This window comes from Corvus cornix, chromosome 3 (genome assembly GCF_000738735.6).
Source record: "Corvus cornix cornix isolate S_Up_H32 chromosome 3, ASM73873v5, whole genome shotgun sequence".
Lineage (NCBI taxonomy): Eukaryota > Metazoa > Chordata > Aves > Passeriformes > Corvidae > Corvus > Corvus cornix.
The window spans coordinates 80,091,551-80,117,678 of NC_047056.1; the positions used below are offsets into that span (position 1 = coordinate 80,091,551).

General features: G+C 37.6%; 1 protein-coding gene across 9 annotated transcripts in view; it reads left to right on the top strand.

The window, feature by feature from the left end:
• The first annotated feature begins 3,713 nt into the window (after window positions 1-3,713).
• The window catches only part of CEP162 (centrosomal protein 162), a 44,268-nt gene continuing 21,853 nt past the window's right edge, over window positions 3,714-26,128 (top strand). The window contains exons 1-16 of one of the 9 annotated variants that reach the window (XM_039568802.1): window positions 3,719-3,975; window positions 4,071-4,135; window positions 4,633-4,718; window positions 5,565-5,669; window positions 10,328-10,466; window positions 13,862-13,972; window positions 16,462-16,611; window positions 19,277-19,429; window positions 19,693-19,879; window positions 20,824-20,876; window positions 22,091-22,206; window positions 23,195-23,225; window positions 23,599-23,721; window positions 24,394-24,585; window positions 24,752-24,833; window positions 25,680-25,944. In XM_039568802.1, the coding sequence (XP_039424736.1) occupies window positions 5,610-5,669; window positions 10,328-10,466; window positions 13,862-13,972; window positions 16,462-16,611; window positions 19,277-19,429; window positions 19,693-19,879; window positions 20,824-20,876; window positions 22,091-22,206; window positions 23,195-23,225; window positions 23,599-23,721; window positions 24,394-24,585; window positions 24,752-24,833; window positions 25,680-25,944 (1,662 nt within the window). In that variant the 5' untranslated portion in view covers window positions 3,719-3,975; window positions 4,071-4,135; window positions 4,633-4,718; window positions 5,565-5,609. Of the gene's footprint in view, window positions 4,136-4,632; window positions 4,719-5,564; window positions 5,670-10,327; window positions 10,467-13,861; window positions 13,973-16,461; window positions 16,612-19,276; window positions 19,430-19,692; window positions 19,880-20,823; window positions 20,877-22,090; window positions 22,207-23,194; window positions 23,226-23,598; window positions 23,722-24,393; window positions 24,586-24,751; window positions 24,834-25,679; window positions 25,945-26,128 lie in introns of all 9 variants that reach the window. The other 8 variants (XM_020583665.2, XM_020583660.2, XM_020583659.2 and 5 more) reach the window with 8 other exon arrangements.

Below are 26,128 nucleotides of genomic sequence, written 5' to 3' on the forward strand. Positions count from 1 at the left end.
TTCTCCAGTCCCACAGAGTAGGAATTTGCAAGCATGTTGCCTGATGCCAAGAACTGAGAATTTTCACTGGCAAAGAAGGACCTACAATAGGCACAGGGCAGCATCACTAGAGTAGTTCAAAAGTGCTACAGTTGATCAAACCTGCCATATTTGTATCTATCTTTGCACAGTATTTTTCCCAGGATTTCTCAAAAGCAACAGAAGGGATCTTGCTCCACTAGCTGGATTACACAGTGGAGCAATGTTTTCCAACACATTTATAGAGAATCAGGAAATTAAAGAAAAAGCGGTGTTAAATGTTGGCAAATGCACTTTAATCTGAGAGTGATAAGCACCTTTAATTATTGACTGAAAACAATCACCTTCTTGAAGGAATTTTTAATTATTTATAGTTGCTGGCGATAGCAGAGTTTCCTCTATGATGGTGAAGGATTTATTCCTGCAGCCACTAATTACAGCAACTTTGCACTCTTCCAGAGAAACGGAAAACTTGGCAGTACAGGGCACAACATTAAGGCAATTAAACATTTACACAAATAAGCCAGAGGGAGGATCCGTTTTCAAAAAGCATGAGAAACAGTGCATGTCTGCTAACTTCCAGAAAACGGGAAATGGCCAGCAACAGCCCAGCTTCCAAACTCTGAACTTTGCAGCTCCCTTCCAGGGATGCAAGCAAAAATAAGATTTGTGACCAGTCTGAGTCTCTGGAATAATTTGAAACATGACACAGAACTTAGTTTCTCAGTGGAGAAAATTCCTGATGGAAAAAACCCCTAGGGTGAGACGCTGAGTTCAGGCTAGCTACTGTAACTGAATCAACCAAAAATCCAACCCTTGGGATCTGAGGACTTGTTATCAGTGATGGACCAAAATGAGACCTGCAGTGAACCAAAAGTGAAAGTATTAAAAATGTTCTTTTAAACTAAAATTATAGTTATGTGAACTATTTTATAACTAATCCTAATTTGACTATCATTTCTCCCACATGGAATACAGTTCCACATGATTCTGTTCGTTTTCTATGCAATTTGTAGTTATGGAAAGCTTTTCTTTTTTCTGATGTGCATACTGGAAAGGGCTTTTATTGCATTGTCACTTAAGGAAGTCTCATCACAGTGAGCATACACAGAGAATGCAATTTTAACTTCTTAGTCCACTACTGTTTGTTTGCTTTTGATTCAGTAGGAAACTGTTAACCCTTAAAAAAACATAGCCAAGAATATGGTGAAATATTTATTATCATAATCTCATATTTCACATATTTGCAAGTTCAGTACTGAAATACTATCTGATGCAATGCTTCAGCCAAAGTGAATGTGGCAGAAGTTTTTGGTTTTTATTCGATATCTTTTTTCCATTGACTTTTATGGATGATACAAAACTGAAATCAGACAACAGAATAAAAGTGTGGATATTTCATTCCTTTTAATTTTGCCATTAATCTTTTGAAATCATTACACTAATCCATTAAGCCTCATATTTGTGCTGTTTAGCAAGAAAAAACATATGTGTTATGTGTGCACATGCCACACATTTAAATGAGAAGCCAATGACTACAGCGGCAAAATCTGATTTTATAGAAGTCAACAAAAGCTTCCCACCCATGTCAGCAGAGCCTGAAATCTACCTTATAATTTGGGGCTCTGTCCAGCAGGATCTATTTTAGAATTTGCATCCATCCTTTGCTTTATTAGCACTGGTGCCCAAATTGCCATGTTCCTGGCTGAAATTCATGGCTCTCCCATTTTTTAAGTTCTGCTGTTTAGAGCACTTGAGAAAACTGCTCCAACTGGTTGGCATTAGAAGGAAATGAAAATCTTTTAAGTGGCTATTGTGCATGTTATTTGAATGCACTGGATGACATTTCAACACCAGGCAATGCCTCCTCTCCACCACAGTCATCAAGAGTGGTTTATGTTTTTTTCTTTCCCATATGGGCACTGAGGTTTCCAACAGCATTGATCCCTCTGCACATTTTTCTATACTTTGTACAAGGCTCTTTGAACATATTTCTGCAAGCAGAAAAGCTTCTATGTGCAATGGGGTTTTAGCAGCTTGAAGGACTGAGCGCTTGATGTGATTATTTGATCATATATGAAGTAACTCTCATGATCAATGAATGATGTCACAGCTATCACTTTGAAGTTAATAGTAAAATTTGCATTGGCTTAAATCCGAGCAGGATCAAGGCATGAAGTATGACTGACATTCTTTTAATTAATTTCCATATTTCTTTTTAAATTCTCGTGCCTCACTCCATCCTTCTTCATGCGACAAGAGAAAAGAGTAAATGTTGGAAACTGACGTTTTCACCATCAGTAGGCTGTCATGTGTAACACATTGTTCTAGTATATTAGTTTATGTGGGCATTCTGTCCTTGATCAGCTCCCACGTTTCCCACAGACAGCAGCAGAAGTTGCACACAAAGACGAAAAAAATACTTTGCAAATGGAAACATAATACTCCATCTGCAGACAATAGGCCTGACTGAAAGAAGTGCTGCAGCACCTATAGCAAAGTAATTCCTCTAGACTTGTGTGGAAAATACAGAGCCCATATTTCTTTGCTTCTTTGAATTTAATCTGTAATTTATACTTGCGTTAAAAAAATCTGGGACACATAAAGGCCATATTGGAAGCACTGTCTTTATCTCTCAAGCTAACAGGAAATGAGAGACAGTAATAGGACTTTAACTGGTTTCTCACTTGCAGTAAGTATCCAACACTCGTCAAAGAAAACTTCCTTTCAAAATCTTTTCGTTCCAAGTCTGCTGAACAGGGAAACAAAATGTGTTTGTGTGTGTGTGCGCGTGTGTGAACAATGTCCATTTGTATTCTTAACTGAACTTGTTTTATTTTGCCATTTACTAAATGCTGGCATAAAAATTCCTAAAGCAACGTGACTCTCACAACAAACACAACTGACAGACCCTTGCTGGAGAGCACATGCAAGCACAGACTGCAATTGTTCTGTGGTTATTTGAGAGGCAGTGGTCAGGGAAACAGGGGTCATTAATTTCTCTGCGTATTTTAAACATTTCCAGAGATGTGCTAAAATGTATTAAAAGCACAACGGCCGACATCTGAGGATGAAACATTAGGAAAACTTTAGAAGGGGATTTCTGTGAAAAAGCGAGAAGGGATACTTTGAGTTTGACCCTTGCCTTAGGGAATGCAACCCACTTTTAACTCTTTCCTTCTTGCTTTTCCGAAAGATCAGCTGAAGGATTTCAGAGAATTGCGTGAGGTCGAGCTGCAAGGAAACCTGCTCTGACCGTGTGACTGTGGGGTGTTCTAGCTGCTAAGGGGCTTCGGTCGCAGCTCAGCCGGTGCGACTGTGACACCAGGATGGCTCCTGAATGCTCGGAAAAGCCAATTCCCTGAACCCCGTCCGGCCCTGACCGCGCACGGACCACGACCACTACCCCGCACCCGCCAGGGGGCGCCGCTCCGCACGCCCGGCCACTTCCGCAACTGCCGCCCGTCGGCACCGCCCGGGCCCGGCCCGGCCCGCGTGTCCCGCGGCGGGATTGAGTAGCACCGGGGCCCGTCCCCTCCCGCCCCTCGTGCCCGCCGGGACCCGCTCCCTCCCGTCACGTGTGTCCCACGGCGGGGCGGGCAGAGCAGAGGGAAGCCGGTGGATTTGGCGGAATCACGTGGCGCGGTCCCTCCTGGCGGGCGGGACGGTGGCCGGGAGGGTTTCCCAGGCAACCGCGCCGCCGGCGAGCGGCGCGGCTGTGGCGGAGCGGGCCCCGGCGCGGTGCAGGTGCGCGCCCAGCGCCCGGGGCTGCGCTCGGCTCCGAGTCGCGTCCTTCCCTCCCCCGCCGCTCCCAGGAGCTCCCGTCGGGCCTTGGAGCCGAGCCCTGCCCGCCCGTCCCCGAGTCCCCGCGCTGCCGTGCGCCAGCCGTGCGCCAGCCGTGCGTGTGCTCCACGGAAAGGAGAAGGAGGATCAGGTCACGGCTGGGTTGATTAAAAGGTTACTTGAAACGTGTTAGGCTGTTTAAGCTTTCCCCCATCCCCGTGGTTTAGCCATACCTCCTCAAAACTTCCGCTTTTTGCGCTGTGTTGTAGCATATATACCAGCAAGTGCCGCCTTTGTTTCGTGCACAGTCATTTGTGAGCCTCCAGGTCTGAAGGTATGGCTGAAAAGTGTATTTGCTAATGTTAACGTTTGCCTATGATCTTCTGTTACGGAAATTGTCAACATATTTGCTGTCCTTTGAGTTACATATTGTTAGTTTTTGTAAAAGTTGTAATTTTAAGGTAGGCAGAAGAAAGCCGTCATTCTAATGTAGGTAGAAGTATGGATAATGTCAGAAGAAGCACTTTGTTTTTCTGGCAAGGCTAGAATTAAATATTCCCCACTTGCTGAAGTAGCTGGCACAGTTAGTAAATTACTAAAGCATCTTGCGTTTAACATCAAGTGTTCTTTGATGTGAAAGTATAAAAGGATACTGGATTATGTGTGCCCTGAGAGGTAACATTCCTAATCTCCTTACCATGTTTTCAGAGATATTGTCCAAATGCTTACATAAGGACATCGTGCTCTATCCAACGCCTGGGCCGTCTGCTATATAACTTTTTTCTTCTTTTTTTTTTTTCTTTCTTTTTTTTTCTTTTTTAACTGCCGAAGCCCAAGTGTCGGGTGGTCTATGGATGGATAAGGAGTGAAAGCAGGAAACAGTTGTCACAACTCACCTGTCAGAATCAATTTACTAGGTAGGTAACAGTCCTGTGTACTGAGTGGGCTCCATACTGGGAGAAGTTTTATTTAGTGGTAAAAGCACTTTTGCAAATGTTCAGCCCTTTTATGTTTACATCGTGCTTCTCAGCCTAGAAGATGCTGGTGCAGTTTAATGCTGCCATACATATGCAGTTTTGAAGGCAGCCATATGTGCTGAGCAGGGTGATACACGAAAGCTTTGCAGCCTTTTGGTTGTGGGGCATATTTCATACCTGAGAAGTTGATGCAGACTTAGGGGAAGGGGAGGGGGACAAGTGTCATTGGCTTTCTGTGTCAGGGCAGATCAAACCAAACGCCATTCTCTAACCTGAAAAAGATTTACATGTATTTATTGTTTACTAAATCCAAAGCACAGCAGAGATGATGAAACAAAACTAATAATGGCAGATGTCCCCAGTGTTGGAGAAGAAACATAGAAAGGAATTAAAAGCCCTTAAAATTAATTGGAAATACTACTGCAGTGCAGTAGATTCTCATTTTATTATTAACAAAATGCTTAATTGTGGGTTGCTAAGAGGGCTGTTTTTGAAGAAAAATGTAGAGATGCTGAAGTGAATCACATTTTATTTATCCCTCCAAGTTTAAATGCTGGAGCTGGTGTTTAGGAAATAAGTATTTTGCTTATAAGGAATTTGTGTGATCTAGATATGTTTGTACTGATGGTTGCAATCAGTAAAAAATTTCAGTAAGGGATGGGAGAATGGTGTTTGTCATCTCTCAAGATTTGGAATGGGTTTTTTTTGCTTATAGCTCTATTCAAGCAAATCATTAGGTTACATCAATTTCAGAATGCATTTAATTAACTTTATTTTAAATTTTAGTCTTTTGGACTCAGTTGTTTGGAAGGTAAAATCCATTTGCAAATTATGGCTCATCGATTTTCAAAGGAAGAATTAGATCAGCAGTTTGAAGAGTTTCTGAAAGAGGTATGTTTGAGACCAAGGTCACATCCCTATTCTCTCTTTAAAAGTGGGGAAAATTTAATATGGAAGAATATGAAATGTAAGATTCAGCTGTGCTTTTATCACATAATTAATGTAGCTGTCTTATGTATGGGTCTTTGCAAGGTCGTAGTTGCTAAGCTTAATTCATACTATTTTGCTGTATTGAAATCAAGAGAACAGTTTTGTAAATAAATAAATATTTTGTCATTGCTAGGTTGTATCTTCAGAAAGAGCCCTTGGTTCTTGATTTTTGTTTCAATTTTATTGTTGCTGCTACTTAGTACCAGAAGCTTCAAATTGATGTATAATTGAAAATTAGGAAAAAAAACCTCTGCCTGTATATAAACACAAGCTACATTTTTAAAATTTCTTATTTTTCTGTGCAATGCTTACTTTCACTGAATTATGTTTTAAAATTCTTGTATAAAATGAAGCATGCTGTAGTGATTAGAAAATTTGAATTAGATTCCTTTAGTTCCTCGTGGTGCTTCATGATTTTGAGTACTGGCAAAATCATGCAAGTCAGTGGGTTCTGACTTAAGCTCAGAATTATCAGACACAATCTAAATGCCCCAACTAGGTATGTTTTTTTCACTGAAAATAGACCTGTAATTTCAGAACTTGCCCTCTGGTCTATCAGACACACAGTGTGGTGACCCTAAAACATAAATACTGCCTACATAAGGACTTCACTGCATTTTAATTCTGTATATGAGCATAGCTAGTGATGGCAGATAATATTTCTGGAGTCTCTGTTATACATAGTGTATGCTTGAAATTTTTTTGATGTAGAGACTGTTACAATTTAATGGCTTGTGAAAAGTAATTTAATTTGATGATGTAATAAGCACTTTGAATTCACTGAAATTATTAATGTTAGTAAAATTAGAAAAATAGTCTTTGCATTTCCTTCAAAAGTTCTTAACTTACTGTTGTTACAAAGGGAGTTGCTCTGGGGAAGAGAGAGGAGTTTTATTCTTTTATTTGTTATGCACAGCTGTCAAAACTCTGCATGTGATTCCTTCTAGTATTTTATTCCTCATTTGACATACTCTTCTTCCTTCTCAGCTATTGCCCACATTGAGAGTGCTCGTTAAAAAAAAATTGAAATACCTGTATTGAATTATTCTAAGTGGCATTTGGAGTGTCCCAGAGAATGCAACTTTAACAATTCATGTCTTAATTGTTTTTTATCATTTCAATCCAAAACTGTTTTCAAACTGCTAATCCAGTTATTAAAAATATGCAGTGTTTTTTGCCAGCTGGATACAGACCCAAATAACAATGACGTTATCTACTCTCTGTTACTTTTACACGTGTCTTCTGCTATGTCCTTCTTCTTGCTTTTGTTTTTTATAGAAAGTGTGTGGCCTTTTAATATTAGAAAGATGAGAAACTGGTGTGCTCCATTGCTTGAAATCTCTCTGTAAGTGATGGTTGAGAGTGTAACAGCAGGTGGGGAATAGTAAAAACAGTTTCACAGTAGTTTGGGGAAGACTTAATATTGTTTAAGCAAGTTTTTCAAAGAGAAAATGGAGCAGGATTTTTCCCTTTTAAATAACTTAATAAATCTGTGTTTGGGGTGAGGGTGTGTATATATGTTTGTGATTAAAACACATGAAGTTAAAAGAGAGACTGTATATACAGCTGATGATGCAGGTCTAATATGAGGATTAAACTAAGTCTTTTAGCATATACACTGAACTTTAAAAGCTATCAGTGGATTTTCTAGACTATTATCATTATACAGAGGGAAACACAGTTGTGTAATAACAGTGACTGCATGTAGGATAAATCCTTTAATGATTCCCTCTGCCTGGTTATGCTTATTCCCAGCCTCTTGCCAAGACAACCCGTTGTTATCTATAATTCTTCCCATAATCCTTCCTCCTCCACTGTCTGTGTTCCTGTGGTCCATCCACTCCTCACCATCAGTATCTTGTTTTGGTGTGCTTCACCTGTTGTCACTTGGATTTCCCTTAAGCATCGTCTGTCATACTGTTTTAGCTTCAGGTTTTCAGAGTGTTTGCTGTGTTGGCTCTGAAGTTCTCTTGGGACATGCAGCATGAGGAAGTCTTTCTAACACACAGTACTTCAGTTAATTGAATTAATTGCCTTTTATTGATGACCCAAAGCAATGTTGTGGAAAAGCCATTGTCTGCTTCTAGTATTTTCAGTTGACTTTTGTTCTATTTGATATTCATGGATACTTGAGAAGGAGGACTTTCAAAAGGAAAGGCTGTATCATTTTTATTAGAATATCTGTAGAATAGTATCTGGAAGAAAAACACCACACATTAAGCCATGTTTGAGAAACATTTTAAGTTTTTATTAAAAGATTGAATGTATTAACATATTATTGTGCGATAAAAGCATGTTTTGGAGTAGACTTATTTAATTGAAAAATACTTGTTTCATTAATTAATTAGGACAACTGGTCATGAAAGTCTGAGTGTTTTAGATCAAATTCTGTATTACCTATCTTTTTTAAGTTACTTCACATGCAAAGGAGATGGTAAGCTGATGATGTGCCATATAGTTGTTCTAGTTCTTAAAACAGTCTCTTTTGGCTTTTATTTATGTTGAGATTAAACAACTGACACTTTTTGTGTGTTTGTGTGTGTCTGTGTTCCTGGAAGGCTGACAGGCTGTCTTACAGAGGAGGGGAAGGAAGAAATTGGTGCCACTTACTGGTGCTGAGAAGTCATTACGGGTCCAAAAAGCTGGATTGATTGATTTACCTTTTTTTCAAAGGAAGGAAATAAAATCTGGAAGTTTTGCTGTTGAGACAACTGACGTGTTGGGAAAAACGCACCAGAATTTTTGTGTCGGCATTTCTTTCCCAGCTGCTGCAGCCTTACTGTCTGCGGTTGACAAGATGGCTGGACATAGAAAGTTTCCAGAACTTGAGCAGAACCTGTGGGAGTTGCAGGTTATTTGGTTACAATGCACTAAGGAGTATGAGTGTCATTGAAGTTCTGTTTGCAGAGCAGAGGATACTATCAGTTGTAAAAGAAACAGCAAGTGATAACAGAGCTTGCATCAAGCACCTGTCAGTGCTTCCAGCTAGCAGGAGGCAGTCTGATGTTTGGGGACAATGGCACTAGTACTTGTGTTGTGACTAGTGTGAGGAAGTTGTTATTTATGGGGTACTTTTTAGGAATCTAAACCTAAAAGATGGTTAAACCTAAAGAATCACTTAAAGAGCCAACTTAAGGAAATTGCAATACATCTTGTTGTCTAGCAGTTTCATAATTTATTAAAATTGTGTTTTATTAAAGTGCAAGGCTCTTTTATTAAAGTGCAAGTGCAAAGCACCTCTTTCTTTCTGAGACATATGACAGGCATTTAGTTTTCTCAAGTGAAACTGTAAACTCTAAAGATGTTCTTGATCAGAGATATTATTAGGAATACTTTATTACAATTATTTTTGCTTAAATTACAGTTTTATGTGATTGGCATTTGATTTTTAAATGTTCTTGTTAAGCCTAGAGAAGCTGAAGCATTAGTCATATAGTAAAGGTAGGCTTTTATGGCAGTGTTTTTAATGAAATAGGAGGCAGTGGATTGCAGAGGCTTGTTTTAATAAAACATACCCTTGTGTTTTACATGTTAAGTATCCACAATCCTGTTTCCTGTAATATTCGGTTTATACTATCACCTTTTCTTATTTATGACTATTACAAAAGTGAAGTTTTTGAAATTTTCCCATGTGATGCATTTCATATGGGAATTCTTTCTTTTGTACCATTTGCTAACTCTGTGCACTGTGTTCTTTAAGACACTTTAGGACAGTTGGCTTTAACAGATGTAGCTAAAAATTTAGATAAAAAGTATTGGTTTCCCCTTAACCTCAGTTTGCTTCATGAAGAATACGTAGCACATAAGGTTGCAGTGCACTATTTTAATGAATATTTTCTTGTTCAGTGTGTGGATAGCTAATTGTGGCTCTGAGCCTGCTGTAGGCCACAAAGAGCTTTTTTAAAGGAAAAGAGCAGAGGTTCGTTGTCTTTTCCTTCCTGTTACTTTTCAGTAACTTAAATTCATATGGTGTCCGTACTCATAGACTTTTTTTCCATTTATTTAAGCCATCAGTCAAAATCAGCATGGATGACTAACACATATGGAAGTTTAATACACAGTTGGGTAGGAATGGCTCTGGCATATCTATTATATTCAATGAATACGAAATGTACAATTAGTTCTGAACTTTGATTTGCTGACAGCTAGAGTGTTGCTAATACACATTTATTTTTCGAGTATTAATAATAATGTTCACATACAAAGCAAGGACAAGGCAAAATTGTTTCTGCTCTACTTTATTATCTTCAGGAAGGTAGTCAGAGTTTTGGTTCTTATGTGTTGTAACAAATGGAACAAGATCTGATTACGCTGTTTATTGGAACATACATTCTCTGAAGTAGTCAACTTTTCATATATCCAAATGGGATTATTAAAATATGCACTATTATGCCACATGAATATAGTTATTGTTTCCTAATCAATTTTGTCATGCATATACAAAAAGACAAACAGTGGGGAATAATGAGAGGCATCTGGACTCAGAAGTCCAGAACTGAGTGGCTGAAACAATGTAAAAATGTAAAAGCTCTCTTTAATCTTGTATGCAACTGATTCAGTCTCTTTCAGATGATTCGCTTGGAAATTCAAAGAAAAAGTCCAGCATTCTTGAGAGATTGGGACAGCCCAGGAAAAAAGAGAAGAAGAAAAAGGATTCAGTGCCATGGTGGTTATCTGAGGAAGATTCGGATGATGGTGGTAAATTTACAGTTTTACAATGTTTTGGCCACAGGGGGTCAGACTAGTTCTTTCTCATAATGTCTGTTAGGCCTGGTTTCAGATCAAGCTGATGCCACTCAAGTGTTTTAGAATGCTACAGTGCAGGTTTGTAAAGCATAGAAGTCAAATAGAATTGTATATTTTTAAATGGTTCATGTTCAAGCTGTATGCAAGCTTTCTGCAGGTTTTTTCTGTAGCTTTTCATTTAATAAAACTTGTAAAGAATAAGCACGTTATAAATAGTAAAATAATTAGAAAATATAACTTAGGAATTCTGCGGAAATATTGGTATGTGTGTTTTGTAGTTAGCCTGTTCTTTATACTGACTTTTCGTAGCTTTCTGTTTTCGAAACTGTAGTGGAAAAAGACTGATTTATATAAACTTATGCTAACTGCAACATTTGTAATAGGTTGGAAAAGCACAGAAAACCCTTTCAACACCAGCTGAATCCAAGGTGTATGTCTTCAGTATTCTCATCATTTTCCTTGCCAAGAACCATGGCTTAAGGCTAAATGGGCTGTGATGACATGATTGCTGGTTCAATATTGACACGGTCACATACTTCTGGAAGAAAATATATTATTGTTTGCAAGCTTTCCACCTCTATTTTTTTAATTTCTACATTGTCTTCTTGTTGCGTAGTAAAGCCTATGAGTAGGGAGTTTCCACAGGCTGATGGCCTCTCCTTCTTGTAGTAACTGGTGGTTTCTTAATTGTCATGATTTGTATTAATTGCAAGTGGACCTTAACAGAAAGTTACAAAAATCAGTTTTTCATCTGACAGAGTTAAAATACTGCTGGTAGTCTCAGATTTTAAGACTAACTGTATCCTGTCAGTGTTGTCTTAGTGGGGAGTCAAATCCTAGTCAGCAGTTGTGTCATTTTAGGCTTAACCCTAATAGGTGGTAGGTGGACTTCTTATCTGTCTTTGGCCTTTTAAAATGTTGCTGTAAAACTCAGATGGATATGAGAAAGTTCTTATCAGGTAGTTGTGAGATACGATGATTTCCTTAGAGCTTTTCAAATAATGTAAGGACAGAGTGTTCTTGCTGGGAAATGGGAGAATTAAGAGGTTAGCATGACCTTGTTTATCTAGATACTATCAAAGAAAATTTTCTGGTGACTTTAGAAGTTCAGCATGTTTTCATGGTTTTTCTGAGATGCTTGAGGCAACCCAACTTTGATACTTCTCATGGTACAAAACACACTGGAATAGGTTCTTAAAGGGCAGGGTGATTACAAGTTTTAGAGAACAGTGCTTGTATGGATTAAGTAAAATTCAAAACAGAATCACAAGAAGCAATGTGATTGTATCAAGATGTTCCATCCAAATGATTTCTACCACTGTTATTTTTAAGATTAAGAATGTCTTACCTGCTATGCAGGTTAACTAGAGGTAAAGCTATTAGAACTGAAACAAACCTGATCTACAATTTACTGATGTATGAAATATCTGGTAAACTTTTTCAAGTTTCTCTTAAAAAAAACCTTCTTATTTAATAGAAAAACATTCAGAAGGTGAGCCTACCCAGTTTTGCCAGTATGGAATCAATTTACATGCAAAAGAAGTTAGCCTGTCCATACTGTTGATGAGAGGCTGGATTTCTTTTTTTTTTGGAGGGAGTTGAAGGTAATCTGTGTGCAATGCATTTTGGCTCCAAGATCTAACATCTTGGCAGTTGGACATAAAAAACCTGAGAATACAGTAGTGTACGCCAACTGTGCCAGATCTGTGCACAGAATTCTTCCCTGAACACCATTTTTGCCAGGCAGATTAGCTGTATTTCATTTACTTCTCTGTCACCACTCTGTGTAGAATACCACGCTCATGGAGCATATGCAGAAAGCCATCTCCTACCTAGTACTTTAATATTGCCTTTAATTCCTGCTAGAGGGCTTTCCATTTTCTGTCTTGGCAAGAAGGGGGTAAGTCTGTGGCATGAAGTGGTTGTGTCATCCCATGAGGAAAGAGCTGTATTTGTCACACTGGACACTCGCAAATGGTAGCAGTTGCAGAATGTGTACCATGATGAATGCCTTTCTGCAAGATAGGGTCTAGTTTTAGGACAATTAACCTAGAGTCATAAAAGAGCCATTTGCAGAGGCCAACTTGGCCCCCTTTGGGATAAACTGAGTCTTCCTCTGCAGTTTTATGTGGCTGTAATTTTAGTTTGTGTAGATGTACTTGTGTTGTAAAATGACAGGTCAGGTGACTGTAAGGAATTCAGTGTGGGTAGACTTCCAGAACTGCTCGTATTTTCTTCTGTGTATCTGTCTTGCATGCTTCCAAGTACTTTGTCAAATACCATTTTGCCATGTCTAATGTTCTCAGCATGTGTATGTTGTGTGGTGTGTTGCTCAGACCTCTTAAAAGTGGATGATGGCACAGCAGCATTGCAATGTAAGTTACTGCACTGGATGTCTGAGAAGATGATGATTTAGACTTGCGGTTCTTTGTAAGGTTATATGTAGATGTCCCCTAAATAGCAAAATAATTTCCTATGGGAGAAAATAATAATATTGCTGTGATGCTAAAAAACATGAAAATAAGCTGAATTTAATTTCTGGATAGTGTAATGTCAGCATGCTTCAAAATTTTGTGGAGATCCTTGTGTGTCCTTCTGGGCTTGAACCTTCATGTTGGTTGCAGATAGGACATAACCAATATACTCTCAGCTAATAGCAATAGTATTTTTTAAGTTGTTTTATCATCATGAATCATATAAATGCATAAATCTTACTTTCACTCACAGTGTGGCACTGCATTCATTACAAATACATGCTCCATATGTATAAGTTTATGTCTTTGGGTGTGACTGCATAGAGATAATGTTATCTGAAGAAAACCTGGATAATTAGCTTGTGTAATACACCAAGCTGATATGTTGCTTCCCGTTTGAGGTTTTGATTTTGAGTTACTTTGTTACCTATATCATGCTTTCTTGAAAGAGAAGATGATTAATATGGGCTCTACACCTTTTTATTGTCTTGTTCTTTTTTTTTTCCCAAGGCTTGTTACAGAAGTGCCAGGAAATAAGTAGAGAGTTAAACTAATAGCCTGTTTTTACTTGGTTTTGTAGATTAATGGTAACAGTGTAGACTACTTCTGTTTGTTTGGCTGAGAAGTATAAAGGACATTTTAAAGTAACTCTACTAGTTATTCTAGGCATGTTTAAACTATTTGTTCTTCAGCTTTAAACTGAAATGTGCAAATTATGATTCAAGACACTGTCTTCCATATTGGACAGGTTAGAGACCTGAGTAATGTCCTTTCTACTTGCTTTTGTCGTTTAAATGATAAAAAGAAATTGGATACTAAGAATTCCTGTCCTGTCTTGCTTGCCTGTCTGTTCCTGCTGTTTGTCTTTTCAAGATTTTCAAATAAAATTTGTTAAAGTGAGAAAAGAGAAGAAACTGACAGAAAGCCATGCAGAAGCAGTGGAAAATACTGAACAAAAGAGTCCCAGTTCAGATTCCCAGTCTGGTATTTGATTAAATATGTTTTGATGTATTTATTCAGTATCAGTCTTGTGTTACTAGTGTGTTTGCTGTAGAAAATCCTTAGCAAATTGTCCATTAGACCAAGCTGCCACATACTTCTTTTGTCATTTTCAGAAGAAACTAGTAACTGTGTAAACTTTTGCTGAATTGTCTTAGCATCATATATAACTACGTATAATGATGTAGTAGGACAGACAGTATTGAATGTCAGCCTGGGGAAAGGGGGGAATAACTTCAAAAGTCTGAACAAAAAGCTCTCACCTGTTGTAAGTACCTGTTTAGTAAATAGAAAGTCTCTTGCACTTCCTGCATCTCATACTCAAGAAATATTAATATTCATTGTTCTACTTGTTTAATTTCAAAGACAGCAGTCAGATAAGCATTTTATTTATTTTCTGTTGATGTGTTCTTTTCTCTTTATTGATCACTGTGCTGCTTTATGCATGCTGCCCCTGGAATGGAAGCAGCAGTTGGTACAAATGAAAAACTTAAATTTTTTAATCTGCAGTATTATTTTAGTCAGTGTAACTTTAGATTCAGCCTTTTATGTGAAGTCACTTTTTATATTATAAAGAAAAAGAAAAGAAATTCCAGGAAATAAGTAGGAATCATAAGCATTGATCCATTAAATACTTCTGTGTGAAAGACAGTAGCAATTAATTTGTACTAAACGTGGCATTGGTGTTAAATTCAAGCAGATTGGTAATATTTTGGAGAACCATGACAATGAAATACTTGGCACTTGGTCTTTGGATCATGTTGGTGATCTAGTATGTAGCCTATAGAACATCTCCCTGTGTTAGCTTTCTAGAGTGTATATGGAGCTCTGTTTTCATAAGCCTCATTTGCATATATGGCTATAAAGCATCTTGGTCTGGGAGAGAAACACTAAAAATTAATTTATTTCTCAAATTAGGATTAGTGTTTGAAATATGAGCACTAGCAGGACCTTGGTAGTTATTTCAGATTACTGTTTTAAAATGGATCAGGTGTTTGCGTTATTTACAATGGACGGTATACTGTCAACACTTCTGGTTTCCCTGTTAATGTGGGAGAATATAGATCTAGAGAAGTAGTGCCTTGCTAGTGAACTTACACATCAGTTGAGAGAATAAAGGACCTATGCATTGTATCAGAATAGATTTAATACCATTTCTCTCCTTGCTGCACCAGCTTCTTGTAGTTATCTTGGATGTTTCAGTTGTGTTAACTTCTGGTCACATATCCCTATACTCCTGTTCTAAATAGCAGAAGTATTTTGCTTGGTGTCCTAGACTACTCTCTCTTGTGTCAAGGTAAACTGAAAAGACCCATAACTAAGAGTTTTGTCTGAATGACTTAATTTTGAAGCCTCTTCAATGTGACAATTTAAACATGGAAAAACCTAACACAGGCCATCTGGCTAGCCTAAGGTGTATAAAGGCTGTGGTGTGGCTGTCATTTAGGAGTCCAGAGGAGGCCACCAAGATGGTGGAGCACCTCTTGTATAAGGAAAGGATGCGAGAATTGGGTTTGTTAAGCCTAGAAAAGAGAAGACTTCAGGGTGACCTAACTGTGGCCTTGCAGTACGTGAAGGGAGCCTGCAAGAAAGATGGAGAGAGACTTTTTACAAGAGCATGTAGTGACAGGATAAGGGGGAATGGTATCAAACTAAAAAGAGAGTAGGTTTAGATTAGGTATTAGGAGGAAGTTCTTTGCTGTGAGGGTGGTGAGGCACTGAACAGGTTGCTCAGAGATCTTGTGGATGCCCCATCCCTAGAAGTGTTCGAGGCCGGGTTGGATGGGGCTCTGAGCAGCCTGGTGTAGTGAAAGGTGTCCCTGCCCATGGCAGGGGCATTGGAACTGGATGATCTTTAAGATCCCTTCCAACCCAAACTGTTCTATGATTCTTTGATCATTACAGCACAGTTTTCAGCATAGGTGCTATTATCTAAAACTTAATTTTGCTAATGTGAATGGAAGGCATTTGTTGTATTTGCTGCTGAGCAAGTCCTCACAAGGGTTTGAGCAAACAAATGCTGTTCTTATACCTGACAGTGGTAAAGACAGTAGTAATTTATACTTATGTACCTACATTTTTCCACTTTCTTTGAACCAGTCTGGATGCTTTCTTTCAAACCTCATAGTAAATGTTTTACTGTTGAGATAGTTTTACTAGTTTTCTTTGTTTTCAGGTCATTTATTGAGGTCTTAGAACAGTGTATTTGAATGCAAAGTATACATGGATCGAGAAGGAATTTATCCTTTTTAAAAATAAAAAAAAAAGATGGAGAAGAGTAGTTATATTTTCAGAAGTTATAAGTATTAACTTTAGTTTTTATTTTTAGGTAGAAAATTAGAGGTAATTCAATGTACAAGAAATTGAACTGTATTACTTTTTCAGAAGTGTCACTTTGAAGTCTCACATCTCATTCTTCTCTTTATTCCCTGTCCATTATGTATTAAAATTTATAAATGTTTACGTACACTTAGGAGTAGTTCCCTCTAAATCTTACAGTGCATCTCACAGCAAGGCTTTGTCTAAATCCAAAATGTTGGAAAAATTTCATAAGGACAAGAAAGACTCTTACTTAAACAAAGAAGAAGGAACCCTCGCTTCTGACAGTCCAGACAATTCCGAGGGTAACAAATTTACTGTATTTTATATGATACTAAAAAGGTAAAATGACTCAATCTTGACAGTCTTGGTCAGATTAGAAGAAGGAAGTTACTTTTTGAAATAGATGTTTTGTCATTATCGGTTTGAGTCCTTTGTATTTATGTTTTTAAATGTTTATCTACAAGTGTGGTAGTTAGAAATATTCTTCAAAGTGAAACTCAGATTCTTATTTTAATTAATTTCAAGTGGCTGGGCTTTAAAAAGAAGTACTGTATATTATTAGCCTTACAAAATGTTGCATGTAAACCTACACATAACGACATCTTTGGCATTCAAGATAACTATTTAAGAAGCTTTTACAAGAAGTAACCAATACCCACCCTCCAAAAACAAATGACTCGTGCTAGCCTCACAGAAATCAGTGGGACTGTTCAAACAGCCAAAAACATGATGAAAAGACTGTTAAATCCATATGAGTTGATATTTTTTCCAAGTTTGATAGGTTTCTCAGAGTTCAGATTGTGTAGGGCAAGAGAAAACAAATATTCTTGCCTTCACTAGCTATGGTGAGTGTGTCTGGGGGTTGTGAGTGGCTAAATTGCAAAGTTTAATGGCTGCAGAAACAGTATTTGATTTTCACATTATTATGGAAGGTGCTTTTTTAAAAAAACTCTGATTTCACTCAAACCCTGAATGGCAAAATATTATTAGACAGCTTACATAAATCTTGTGAAGCCTTCAAGATCAATGTACATCTGCTGAGAAATTTCACTGGATATGAGATTATTTAAATGAAAAAAAAACACAGGAAAGTGTTTTTCTTTAAAATTTTGTTCTATTAAGCACTCTAATTGGTTTTTTTATTGATGTATAATCCCTTCTTCTTTCTTGCAACTCTCTACATAGGAGGTCAATTGCAGTTAGCATTTGATTCTGCTAATACATTCTCATTCAAAAATAGGGTGTTGGAGGTCTGGTGAGATTATTAAAGCTCTGCAAAAAGCTTGTGACCCAGCTGCAAGCAGACTCCTATTTGCTGTCTTGATAACTAGAATAGAGTGCCATCTGAGTAAATTACTTTAAATTACTGCATTTGGCTATCTGAGAAATGGGCTATTTGTAGTTTTTTACTTCTGTTCAGCACTTTGAGCTTTCCGTTTTCTACTTTTCAATGTAGCAATATGTATTTATTGAGGCATTAACTTTCTGTACATGCGGAGCTTGACCTTTAGACAACGCCTCTGACATTTAGTTGTTGTGTGCAAGGCAAGTCAGTCAGAGCTCTGTATTGAGGACAGAGCTGAGATTAGATACAGGAATGTGTATTTCCAAGATATGGAATCTTATGCACTTAGCATCCCAACAAAACATGCAAGGGGACTTTGTCATTAAAATCAAGAAAATAAACCTATTCTACTTTTTAATAGGGAGGCTCTTACAATCAGAATGAATGTGCTGAGGGCTGCCCAGTCGGGAGGGAAAAGGTGTTGAGACTCCTATTTTCCCACCCTCCCTCACCATAAGTACATTTTCAGTACTAAAGGGAAAGGATTCTCCATTGTCATGATGTAGGCAAATGTGGCATTTTTTAAATGGGACTTCCATGGGCCTGTGTAGAGAACAGAAGAGCCCAGAGCCGAAGCACTTGGTCAGCACATGGAAGACTGATTTAGTGTTATTGATGTATGGATCTCCTCCAGTCTCCTGCAGCAGGAAATGAGCTGTTGTCAGTGTCTTCACCCCTCCTGGTGTGTTCAGTACAAGGACACAGCTACAGTCCAAACATCATGTGGCCAGGCAGAACAAAAAATTCTGAGTGCTACCAGCTGACAATTCATGTTGGAAAAGACAGTTTCTGTTCCCTTCTGTGAGAACTGTTAAATAATTTCATACATCATTTGATAAAATGCATAAGCAGCTTTTCTACTATCCCTTCTCCAGCAAGAACTTACTCAGAATCTAAGTATAAACGTGTGTGTTTTGCAGACAGACAGAAGGGAGTTTTTGAACTAGGAATGTCCTGCAATATCTGGCTTTTAGTCTTCCATAAGGAAGTAGATAAGGCAGCGTTCTGCCTGAGAGCCAGCATAAAGTTTTTAAGGTGATGTTGAACCCTCACAACAGTGAAATTACAATAAGGAGAGCAACTGCAAGTTGTAATTGCATAAATATATAGAATGGGAGAACTGAGTGTTTATCAGTGACTTTTAAGAAACTTTGATTACTATTTTTTTCCTTAAACCCTTTAAGCAACAAATTAAGTGTAGCTGCTAAGCCAATGGCTCAGCAAGTTTAAAAAATCTGTGGTGATCTGAGGTAGTAGATCAAACAAAATAAACTGACTTTTATGTCAATTTCGGTGTAGGGTCTGTGTGTGTGTGATCATCTTTCCTGAGTAATATGACGGTACCTCAATTTTTGCAGTTGTTACATTTAACTCATGCTGAGCTTTAGGTATGTGTGCAAATACGAAGGATAGGAAGATAATGTTTATAGTAGCTTAATTAATTAAACAAGATTTATACATAGAATCAGTGGAAATTAGGTGAATGCGACTCGTGAGACTGCTTATCTTTGCAATTGCAATGTGAGATTAAAATTGGTGGTTCTGGAAGGAGACTAGAAGACTGATATGTCATACAAATAGCATTTAGATGGTAGTCAAGTATATCACAACTTTTTCCCTAGGAATGCTTGCAGCCAGTGGAAGCTTTGTCAAGATACAGAACACTTCACAGCCTGTGGGAGAAAGTCATGAAAATATGGATGTTGGAAAGATGCAGCTTCAGAAAAGTAATGGAGATGCTGTCTCTTTGAGTAGAGACAGCCTGGAAACAAATGGTGAGAACTGAGAGCCCAACCATTTCATGAAGTTAGCTAGATCTAAGTAAATTACTATTAAAAGCAGTTTACCTTAATTAATTTCAAGATGGGATTCTTCACTTCTGTCAGCTGCACCTTGTGAACTGAAGGCTCCTAGTACTAGTTTGTGATGATTTGATGCCATTAATATTTTATGAGTATGTCTGTAGTGGTTAAGTGTTGTGGCTATTCTGTGTAGACATACAGCACAGGCACAGTTTATTCTCTTTTTTGAAATTTAGATTCAGTTTTAGCTTCTGGGCCTAATCAAAGTATTGTGGGAGTTGGATTGGATACCTTGGAAGAACAAGAAGAAAAAGAGATCTTCTTTGCCAAGCTTGAACGAGAAGCTTCCTCTACTATTGATTATTCAAGATTAAATAAAGAGCTGGATTCCAATGATTCTGTCATACTTGCACCATTTGTACGGTAATTTAGAGGGAAGAAAAGTTGTGGGCTGGATCAGTGGGCACACGTGGCTTGGGTATGGCCACTGAGATTTTGTTGGATGATATCCTGTATATTATTCAGTCAGTTTTTTGTTGGTTTATTGTGGTTTGGCTTTTTTTCTTCAAGACAAGGACAGAAATGAGCTTAATAAATTAAAGTGGGAGCATGACTTACTGATGAGTGGATGTAGCTCCACAGTCTTGTGCATAACTCAACAGGAACAAGTCAATTTAACATTCATAATTGTAAGGTGTAACTAAATGAAGAGGTAACAACTGATAATAACAAGGAAATAGATCAGGAAAGATTCTGTGTCCCTTTAGATGTGGTACTACCAATGAATCTAGACAAAAGATACTTAATAGACATGGGCAACCCATTTATAATCAGTTTTGTGAAAATAAGTTCAAACATCTGTGAGAGAAATGGATGAAGGGGAAGTTCAGGCTGCTGTTGCTGAAAATGCTGAGTTCAAAGGCAACTTCTGATATGAAAACAGTTGGAGGGGCAGAATTCTGGAGAGCTTTACATAAGGACAGAACTTTAATTTTATGGAAAAAGGGGGAAGAAAGGAGAGGCGGGTGGTTTTTAAATTTATTTTGTTACTCCAGAATGACAGGGTCAGAACAGGAGGCAAACCTTAATGATAAAAATATTTTTGAGAAGTTAGCGTAGATGTTGAAGAGAATGCAGAAAGGGAGTGATTTTAAGAGTTAGATTGCGAATTTTAGCTGGGAAATACTTTATTTTAATAATTGCTGACACTTTTCCACTTTCCTTACCTTTGATTTGGTTTGTTGGACAAATTCAGATTCATTCTTTTATTACTAATTGTAAGAAGTGTCAGAGTGTAGAGTTCCAAGAAAAAAAGTCTATTTATTTGCTGTCCAAATAAAGAGTAGAATTTTCATTTTATTTCTCAGAAATGAAAATACTGAAAAAGAGGAAGAAGGATCTGCACGTGAAGAGAAATCTGGTAATACAGTCTTTTCTCTCACCTGTAGTTCTTACATCAGCCTTTTAGGCTGTCTTTGCATTATGACTGTGCAGCTGTTACTCAGAGGGGTTTAGGGGTTTACTTTTGTTTCTGTGCTTTTTTTTTAAAAGTGGATTTTTAATCTATTGTGAACCAAAAGACAAAAAGAAAAGGAAAAAAAGTAGTAAAAACCCTCTATCAATCATAACTGAAAAAAAGACTCTGATGTTGAAATTTGATTTGATGTTTGATTTATTTTGGTGTCTTAACTGTCATCTGTATTTTTGTGCCATCTTCTCATGCCTGAGTTTCATCTCTGTAATCTGCAGTATTACTCTTACCTGATTTCCCCCCCAAATTTCCATGCTACATTTCTTGTTTATTTGTCTTTCACTTGTCATGTCTCTTTACTTCATGCTTTATTGCTGGCGTATAATAGAGTGTATTCCTGTAACTTAACAGATTGTATTTTCAAATTTATATATTTAGCTGAACTTTCGAGAGGTCCTGTTGTCGGGCTTGAATTTCCCTAGCATAAAGAGGATATATTTGTAAACCATAAACACAGAAAGAACACATTATGAACCAGTGTTTTTCAAGGCTTCCAGGTTTAAGTGTTACAGATAATGCAGACACTGGAGGCGGTAACCACAGGAGCTAAGTGGGAGAGATACAGCAAAAGAGAACTGAAACTTGTGGAAGGATCTAGGTAACTGAAGGAAAAGCCTTTGGCTTGCTTGTGTCGTTCATTCTCTAACACGCTTGTATTTAAATAATGCTTACTCTTGAGAGTGGCTTTTGGCCCACCAAAGCAGGTCATAAGAAGCCAAATTACAGATTCTGAGCCTCAAAACCGCTGAAGTTGTCAAAGTGGATGTACAGAGTACTTTATCTACTGGGTAGGAATTGCATCATTTCACCCTAAGTGAGAGAAAGTAATTGAGTAGAAGGGGTCAATTCAAGTACACCTTGAGGAGACAAAGCATATCTGATCACAAGGCAAGCTTTCTTTGAATTTAGAGATATTATGTGTGACTTTCACTGTAGCTTTAGTACCACACTCAGTTTTGGAAACTTTCTGTTGCCTTTTGAAAGGAGTAATACTAGCAATAGCTGTTCTTAGACGAGGCATTGGGGAAAAGGAAATAGCTGTCTCTTACTGCTTTATCTTCCTTGAGTGTTCATTCTATTTGATGTTTATTTTACTCTTTTAGGTAGCTACAGTGAAGATTTTGAAGAAGAAACAGATACTAATCCCGCCCTTAAAACCGAGGGAGATCAGGTGAATCAAAACATCATATCAGAAGTTGATTTAAGTCCTCAAGAACAGGTATAGCTTGCCAAATGTTTCTATTAGTTGCAGGAATTTTAAAAACTGTACAGTGTGTAACTGTAAATATAGTAAACCTTTGTATGGTAGGTACTGTCTGAAAGAACATAGTGGCCCTCAGACTACATCTTTCTGTTAAGGATATGCACTTTCCTGTGATAGATCATAGAAAGGGTTAAGTGCTTCACAGGGTTTCCTGTTTACTCCTCTTTTAAGTTACAAAATGTCAATGGAAGTGCACAAATAATGAGCTGAAGTGGAGACAGCCTCAGAACTGCGTAGTGTTTAATCTCTCAGAGCTATTGAGGTACAAGTGACACAGACTGGTGGAAGTAATTCTGTACAGAGAAACCCTTTGGACAGAGGACCCAAAAATCTTCACTGTATGAGCTTTGGGGGCACTGCTGTCCACTAGCTTAGTCAGGTCTTTTGATGTGTAGCACATGTGGTTGGAGCACATAGGTGCATCCCTGGAGCACGTATTCAGATTTGGGGTTTTTTCTGAAGTCTATAGAGGACCATGTATTCATTTTCACTAAGTAAACTTATTTGGGTTTTAGTTCTTTTTAAATAAATTTATTAGAGTGGTATTTCTAATAAATGTTTGAAAAGAAAAGTTAGAATGGAACTGTCATAATGTGCTTACTGCTACTTAATTTTCTTTTCTCAAATTACAATAAAAGAAATCAGGAAGGTGCAAAAATGCTTCTTTATGCAGAGGAACTTTTAATTCCTGTTCACTTGTCAGAGGGTTTGTAGAGTACATAATGTTGAGAACTTTTGGCATCATAAGGAGGGTTTTAGAGAAGTGCATATTCTTGGAGAATGAATAACTGCTTAGTTCTAAGTTCTGAAAACTGTTTTTAGGTATTGGACCAACTTCTAAAGTTTGTCCAGTTTTTTTTCCCCTGATATTCAATAAGTAATTCTCTCTCTCTTTCTCTCTCTCTCTTTCTCTCTCTCTCTTTCTCTCTCTCTTTCTTGTTAGGAAGAAGCAAACACCGGGATGCTGGCTAAAGGTAAAATATAAGCTTTGATCAGTGGAAGAAGACTAAATGTAACTTTTTGAAACTTGCTTACCTGCTTTTTAGTATTTTGATATTTTTCACCTGATTTTATTGTGTTCTCCTGAAAATATGCTGGATCAAAATAGTTAAAAATAATCTACATATTAGCAATTCAAGGTCATAGATGTATTTTTGTATTTATTACACCTACTCAGAACTCAGATTTGTAATCAGAGTTCATCAGTTTACCATTAATGGCATTAAAATAATCTGTATAGTACTTTTTGTATGCTTAAGACATCAAGATAAGCTCTGGTATACTTCTAATTCCAGTGTGACAAAGTATAAATAAGAGAATTGTTTTGTTTAACATTTATCTTCTTAGTTGTCTTACTTGATTCACAAGATTCTACTGCAGAACTTCAGAAGGCCGTTGAAACATCGGGTGTAGCTCCAGGTGAACATGATCAGCCTGAAGAAGTCAGTGCAGTTGAAATGAATGAAGCAGGTAAGGGGTGCTTTAAAAAAAGAGAAAAAAAAACCAAAAAAACCCACCACACAAGAAAACTTAAAATCTTACTGTACTAGAATAGGTGACTCCGATGTCTTCATTCGTTCTTAGATTATTGGGGAACATGAAGCCCTCGGCTTTTACCAACAGATTTCGAAAGCAGAAGGAAATATTTCAGGAAAAAGTAATGTTTCTACTAAGAAGACACTTTTATCTACTTGGTTACTGTAAAGTAGCTTTTGATGTTGCAATTTCATATTTAAATACCATCTCCTGTGGTTATTCCTCGTGTCTAAAATTCTTCTTTGACAACACTGAGCTCAATTATTAAATACATTCTCTTATCAAATAGGCTAGTTATAACTGTGATGGCACCTGTTAAAATAGTCATACAATATATGCTATTAATTTTAGTACTGTTAAAATATTGAGCTGGGCAGGATTGAGGAGAGGAATGCAAACTGTAGGTGAGACAATTTAGTAGACACTAATTAACTTGGCACCTGTTTATAGGAAAAACAAGGTTTTTGATTATTTTTTTAATGTAACTGAAGTCACTGTTTTCCCCATGTAGTAGACCAAGATAGTAACTGAAACACAGGCTCCAGTGGGATGTTTCCCAAACCAGAAAATCCAGTAGTGTCTCTTACAAGCCTGCTTTTTTCCCAGGTACTTCCTATGGACAAACCACCAGTGACATGGAAGCGCTACACCAGGCATATCATCACATTGATCAGTCTTTGGGGGACACTGACAAGCAGAAACTGCACAGTTCTGCAGTGGCAGTCTCAGAAGTCTTAGGGCAAAGCATTTCACAGAATAATGACATCTATGCAAAAAACATGTCAACTGTTGATTCAGGTAAAGAGCTCAAAGGAAGGCATATATTGTACAAGCTTGTAAAATGAGTGAGCTAGTAATATCCGTAATACGCCATTTATGACACATTTTTAAATGTTGTCCTTGTAACAGATACTTTTTCTAGATTGTTTTTTAATTTATTGTATATTTATTTCTCATTATTTAGATTTACCTACTGTGGAAGAATTGATGAAAACAATTAAAGGACATTTATGTAATATCAGAAATTTTGATGTGGACTCTGAAAGGTATTTATTTCAAGATGCATTTTAAGAATTGTAGTAACTTAAAGCTACTATTTGTGAAAAACACCTTACTAAATAACTCATCTGTCTCTTTCCCTGATTAAATACTGAAATTTTGTTATATCCTGCACTGGCATTATGACATTTGCAGTGAACTGTTAAATGAATTATACAATGTTAATAGGTTTAGACCAGGGATTCCCATACTTACTTTGGGTAATAAGCAGCAATGTTTGTCAGATCATTTGGAGGGGTGTTCCTCCACAGCTAGGATCTCTACCTTCCCAGTTTTCTCCTCTTTCCCCTTCTCCATACATGGATTTCAGCCCACATCCTATCCTGGCTCTCCAGCCTCCATAATCTTAAGTTCAAATCCTTTTAAGATCAAAGCCTACTGTTGTGATTCTTACTAACCTGTGCTCCATACCTCCTCCTTGTTTGCTGCAACTGTTCTGTCTAGAGCAGACAGCACAGGCCTTGGAACTGTCAGAAATACAGGTTATGCTTAGCAGATGAGTTTTGGGAGCTTATCATATAGCTGCACCCAGCAGAAACTACCACTAATTTTTTATTAGTGTTAATTGCAGGCTTACAGGTGTTTATCTTGTAGCCAATTTTGGTACCTCCACAAAAACAGTCGCTACTGGTAAGCAGCTCTTGTTCCACAGCGTGGGAGAGAATCTGTGTGACTAAATCTGCAAGATGGGTCTTAAAAGAGGCTTAATAGCTCTTTGAAATTCAGGCAGTCTTTACAGCTGATACCTAAAGAAAAAATGCCCTGCTTTTTCCAGAGTGATAGAAAAGCAAAGGGCAAGTGTTTTATTATGTATGGTTTCTTTTTTCTTGTAGTCCTGTGAAACTGGTAGGCAGCACAGAAAATGACCTCATTAGCCACTCGCCCTTTGAAGACCCCGAGAGTAATACAGTTTGGGAGAAAAACTCAGTTGAAAAGTTTACCAGAGAAGAAAGCATCTTTCTACAGACAAGTGTGAATGATGATAACTTTCAGAGGATCACTGAGAAAGAAATTCAGACCAGTGAAGTACAGCCTGATATACTAAGAGAAAAAATAGGACAAGACTCTCTGCTTTCACAAGGAAGCAAAACTAAAAGAGTAAGTATTACCAACCAAATTTTTGTTACATGGAAATAATTTTTAAAGGTATATCTTTTTAGACTGCCTGTCACTTGATTATGCTCTGATGTTTAGAAATTGAGAGACTGTTGTTCTTTTTCTTGAAATTCTCATGTTGCCATTGCTACTGTTAGAGGTCACCAAATCCAGTGGACATTGGGGC